The sequence below is a fragment of the Gracilinanus agilis genome, chromosome 5 (genome assembly GCF_016433145.1).
Source record: "Gracilinanus agilis isolate LMUSP501 chromosome 5, AgileGrace, whole genome shotgun sequence".
Taxonomy (NCBI): domain Eukaryota; kingdom Metazoa; phylum Chordata; class Mammalia; order Didelphimorphia; family Didelphidae; genus Gracilinanus; species Gracilinanus agilis.
Window position 1 is genome coordinate 112,368,212 of NC_058134.1, and position 6,000 is coordinate 112,374,211.

Below are 6,000 nucleotides of genomic sequence, written 5' to 3' on the forward strand. Positions count from 1 at the left end.
ATGAACAACAACCCCTCCCCCCCCCTCCAAATGCTTATCTGTATTAACAACAGCCAGTATTTATGAATGTAACCACACTGCCAAAGACTTCTGGCATGGGACTTTTTCTTTTTCTTTTTCTTTTTTTTTTACAAAACCCTTACCTTCTGTGTATTGGCTCCAAGGCAGAAGAGTTGTAAGGGTAGGCAATGGGGTCAAATGACTTGCCCAGGGTCACACAGCTTGGAAGTGGCTGAGGCCAGGTTTGAACCCAGGACCTCCTGTCTCTAGGCCTGGCTCTCATTCCACTGAGCTACCCAGCTGTCCCCACTTTTTCCTTTTTGATGGAGATCAATGCCTTGTGCCTGCATGAAAGGTAGGATAGATTTGGCCAAAATAGGAGAGTCTGTCTATTCTGACTCCCTTTGAATTTTCTTCAAGCATTCTTCAGTCTCTTGGGACTCTGCAGGTACTTTGAGAGTTTCTGGCTTCCAGTTTTGAGAGAAAATATGATGCCAACTTCACTTCAGGTTGCTGAAGGAAAAGATTCTGGGGAGGAACTGACATGAATGGAGCTAGTAGTCTCCATCCTGTCCTTCTCCCACCATACTAAAGACTTTGGGGAACTTCTCTTTGAGTGAGATCTAGAGCTCTCTTTTGTTTGAGCTGAGTTGTCTCACTTCCAATAGGAGAGCTCCTTCATTCTCTATTGTCTGGTATATATCTTCTTATGTTTACTTTCTCTGAATTCCCTTTTGCTACCAAATTGGATAAATATATTTCTTTGATATTTGTTTGATAATTAGAATGTGGCGTTCATTGTGGAACTGGTATTTGGTAGGAAAGGATTCAAGTTTGGGGCCCTGCTTCCTATCAATTAATGAGATAATGAATAGAATTTAGATTGAACATGAAAACTTTATCTCCTAGATAAATAATATTTAAGAGAGTAGATAGATATAATTCTAACGTCATACTCTGCTGTTAAAAGGATAGAGTAGCCAAACCAATTGGCCCAACTTCCTGCTTCCCCTTGTCAACTTAGAATCTAGAAACCCCAAGTTTGTAGCAATGTGAAATCTGAAGACCCCCAAATTTAGTCAGCTTGAAAGCTGGAGACACCAAGTTTGTCCCTATTCCTGTGAGATTTCGCCTGAGGGAAGTTTCAGATTTAGCTATTTCAGATTAAATAATAGACTTTAAGGTATTTAATGACCCTAGTTAGGTGGAGCTAATAGATATAAATCAAATGCTAAATACCCTTTTAGTCTTACGGGAACTATCCTTTTAGTGTCTACTATAAGTAGTCCATTCCCTAACACCCTAGCCCAGTGATGGCAAATCCATGATGCTGACACACATAGCCATTTTTTATGACACGTGGCCACATATGGTTGCATACAGAGAAGTATGGGGCCACATGCCAAGGATGAAACATTTGCTGTAGTGTAGTGTAGACACTCTGTGCACTATAGATGACAATTATACTATTTTAATTTACCTATTTTGGTTTATTAAATACAGATATATATTACAATTATACATTTTTGTCATTTAAACTATAAATATCAAGAAATTATGTTTTTTTTTTCTCAAAGTGACACACTACCTGAGTTATGCCTGGTTTTTTGGCTAATTTTGACAGACCAAGCTCAAAAGGTTGCCCATCACTGCCCTAGTCTCAGGCTATCGTTCCTTTCCCAAGCCTGCCTGTATCTTCTTAGTGTAGTTTGGACACTCCCATTTCCTTGTAGTCATGGTAATGTCAATCAATTATATTTCCCTGTCCCTCAGTTCCCCAAAAGGTATATAAGTTCCCCAAATTCTTTTGTTCCCTGGAGCTGTCATCTATTGCAGTGGCACCCCCAGGGATATGGTATCCAGAGTAGCCAGAGCCTTCTGTTCTGTGTGATTTTGAGCATGTGACTCTGTGTGGAAGCCTAAAGATTGTACCATATTCCTCTCCTGATTAGAGACTTGATTTTTCTGACTATTTAATAGTTCTGTGTTTTTCTTCAGGTTAACACCTTCTTGGCAGGAATCAAAGCCTCATTTTGATAAGGATGGGTGAGAAGAGGCTAGAGATGTCTCTTCTGCCCCCTTTCAAAGCTACATATAATACTCCCATGCTACTTGTGGGGAACAGCTCTTGCCACATACATCAGTTTACAGCTTTCCAAGGGATATATATATATACATATATATGTATATATGTATATATATATATACATATGTAATTTCATTTGATCTTCTCAAGAATCATTATCATATGGATCACGATCACATTCACCCTGAACAGTCATATGTATACATGCATTCTCCAGCACTTAATGAATGAATGAATAAGCCTCTATTATGCTTACTGAGTGCAAAGCATCATGGATAGGAGAAAACAGAAATATCTCCTGCTCACAAAGAACTTATTTTGAAATGGGGTAGTCAACACATATGGAAGGTTTCAGCTACATTAGATGCAAAGGTCCTTAGAGTATAACAGTAAAATCAAGTGGAATGCGTCTTTCATGTCATTTCCACTGATAAAATCATATCCATTCTCATATTGAGTCCTTTGATAATGCCAAGGATATTAGTTGTGAGGACTTTCTTTTCAGGTTTTGTATAGCTGTGGCTGTTGAGGAGGAAAGGCTATCATAGACAAACCAATCGGCCCCATTTGTAGAAACAGTTGCTAGAATGCACCAGGACCTTTTCACTGAATGATGGCCACAATAGCTTGGCTGGAAGCAGGACCAGTGGTCTGGGAGGAACAGGTAGTCCCTGACTTCTTTCAAATTCCAGCAATAATTCTAACCTCTACAGGAAATTTTTTCTAATCCCTATTTATTCTAATGCATTCTTTCTGTTGCTTATAGACTATTTATTCTAAATATAGATCATTTGTACAAAGCTGTTTTCATGTTGTCTCTTCCATTAGATGGTAAATGCCTGGATAGCTTATTGACTGACTGTTCTTCCCAAGACTTTTGGGCTTATGGTCCTAGGCTACCTTCATTAGGGGTCTGAGAAATAGAAGTTGAGATGTGGCAGTAATTTGACTTGCCTGACACATGCTTCTTTCTGCCTTGTAGTACCTTGAAGGGTCCTGAAGCTAGATGGTGCAGTGGATAAAGATCTAAGCCTAGAGTCAAGGAAGACTCATCTTCCAGAGTACCAATCTAGCTGTAGACATTTAACAGCTGTGTGATCTGGGCAAGTCATTTAACCCTGTTGGTCTTGGTTTCCTTATCCATAAAATGAGTTAGGGAGGGAAATGGCAAAACTCTCCAGTATCTTTGTCAATAAAACTCCAAAAAGGGTCACAAAGAATAGGATGCAATCGAAGAACGACAAAAAAAAAAAAAGTAGTCTCATTGATAAGTTAGGCTGGCTTGCTGTCCCTTAAGAGGCTAGGCTAGCAGAGAAGCAGTTACACACTGAAAAATTCTCATATGTAGAGCCAGTTATATATGAGCTCTCTCTCTGTCTCCGTTTCCATCTCCATCTCTATGTCTCTCTCTCTCTCTCTCTCTCTCTCTCTCTCTCTCTCTCTCTCTCTCTCTCTCTCTCTCTCTCTCTCTCTCTTTTTCCCTCCCTCTCCTTCTCTCTCTCTCTTCTCTCCTCCCCCCATATTCAGTTTCATATACTCTCTTCAGATTCATTAGTTTCGAAAGTTCAAACACATAGAAACCAATAGTGACTTCCTAGATATACCATAACCACATTCCAGATTATTGAATAATAAATGAAAGAGGAGGCCTATACAGATAATTAAACATATTTCAATTACTTACTCATTCTAATTTAAAAGATAATTCACATAAGACAACAATGACCTCGACTACTTGTGTTGCTGGAGAAAGAACAGAATTTGGAATCAAAAGTACTAAGTTAGAATACTATCCAAGTGTGATTGGAAAGGCAATTAACCTCTCTCTTAATTTCTTCACTTGTAAAATGAAGGAGTTCAACTAGATGACCTAAGTTTCCTTCCACTCTAAGTCTATGACATATGGCTCACAAATCCAAATGATATTTTTATATTGATATACTGCAGTGCTTCTCAATTGTTTTGACCTTTGGATCTCTTTACTTAAAAATCATGGAAGATACCAAAGAGCTTTTATTTATATGTGTTATAATTATCAATATTAGCCATAGTAGATCTTAAAACTGATAAAACTTAAAAATATTTAGTTATTAATTTATTTAAAATAATAAACCATTACATGCTAATATAAATAACATTTTGTAATAAAAATACCTGTTTCTCAAAAACAAAAAATTAGAAAGAATAGCATTGTTATTATGTCATTATTATTATCTTTGCAAACTCTTTAAGGTCTGGCTTAATAGAAGACACAGATTCTTATTACTATTTTTGCATTTGATTTCTTGCAATATATTATTTTGTATGTATATATACATACATAGATATGTAGTTGGAAAAGGAAGAACTTTCTTAATAGGTAAATATTATCATATTATTTTTATGAAAGTAGTTTTGATCTTAAGGAATTCCTTGAAGAAGTCTTGGGGATCCACACACTTTGAGATCTGCTATTGAGTAGTAGATAACCAAAAAAAGTCAGTAGAAATGTATAAGTATGTAAAAGAATACCTTTGATACTTTCCCCTCATCTTAAACCCTTACCTTCTGCCTAGAGTATCAGTTCCAAGGCAGAAGAGTAGTAAGGGATGGGGAACTGCGGTTAAGTGAATTATCCAGGATCACACAGTTAGGAAGCATCAGAGAACAGATTTGACTCTAGGTCCTCCCAACTCCAGGCTTGGAACTCTTTCCATGGAGCACTGTGCTGCCTTGATATTCTTTAGATTAAATACTCAGCCATTTGTTTAGTACCCACAAGGTAAAATAATGGTCCTTTGAAATCAGGTATATACATGACTCTAATCCAGTTCCCTAAAAATGAGGCTTAAACAAATATGCCTCAAAACAAAGTTGCTATAATAATGAAAATGGAAGGAAAAAAAGTATCTTACTCTTTTTGAAAAGGTGCCAAGTCCAATGATAGGAATGCTACTTCCATCATTCAGAGGTATTCGGTGATCACTGGCAGTGAGATTCATGGTGCAGAAGGTAAGAGCTAGGGTTTTGATTTCCAAGTTGTTGCCAGCAACTCCGTGCTATTTGTAAAACTGTCACAGTAGGCCAGGGAAGAGGAGGGACAACTAGAGTCAGGTGGAAAGTTAAATAATAATTTATAACCTTTTCTATGCCAAGGAAAAATAAATTATAGTCCTTCACCTTTTCCTGATAGTTTTTCCCAAGGACATGCTATTAAAAGTAAAGAAAACATATTTTATCCTTAAAAATGATTGCCTTAATAGAAGGACCTCATGGTTAACTTGGGTCAGTCACACTTACTCCCTTTTTCTCATTCCATAGGCTACAAAATCCCCCTTAGCTCCTAAAAGGATGGAATGTGGTGGTCAGCAAAACAGATCACAGAATCCTAAAGAGATAATAAAAAAAAGAGGAAAAGACTCACTTGTACACAAATATTTATAGTAGCTTTTTTGTTAGTGACAAAGAATTCAAAATTGATGGGATATCCTTCAATGGGGGAATGGTTGGATAAATTATGGTACATGTTGTGCTATAAAAAATGCTAAGCAAGATGATTTCAGGAAACGCTGGAAAGAAACCAATGCAGAATGAAATAAGCAAACTTGGGAGAACATTTCACACAGTAGCAATATTGGACAATGCTTATCTGTGAAACCTTGACTACTCTCAGCAATACAATGATCTTTCTAGAACAATCCTGAAACACTTATGACAGGGAATGTTATTACCACCAGAAAGGGAATTGAATTGTGGTAGTCAGCTTTCACATCAGTGTATTTTTCATTTTATTTTGGAGTTTTGGTTATGTATGGCTTTGCTCTTACAACAATATCCAATATGGAAGTGTGTTTTGCATGACAATAAACATTTAAAAATAGAAAATAGTAAGAAATGCTGCCTAAAACTTACTGTATTTTTAATCAGTTTTTAAA

The 6,000-nt window shown here is 36.9% G+C and overlaps 1 protein-coding gene across 4 annotated transcripts in view; it reads right to left on the reverse strand.

Annotated features, from left to right (window-relative positions):
• Nucleotides 1-5,067, reverse strand: part of AKR1D1 (aldo-keto reductase family 1 member D1) — a 43,128-nt gene extending 38,061 nt beyond the window's left edge. For all 4 annotated transcript variants that reach the window (XM_044679963.1, XM_044679966.1, XM_044679965.1 and 1 more), the window contains exon 1: nucleotides 4,981-5,067. In XM_044679963.1, the coding sequence (XP_044535898.1) occupies nucleotides 4,981-5,067 (87 nt within the window). The remainder of the gene's footprint in view (nucleotides 1-4,980) is intronic.
• Between the last annotated feature and the right edge of the window lie 933 nt (nucleotides 5,068-6,000).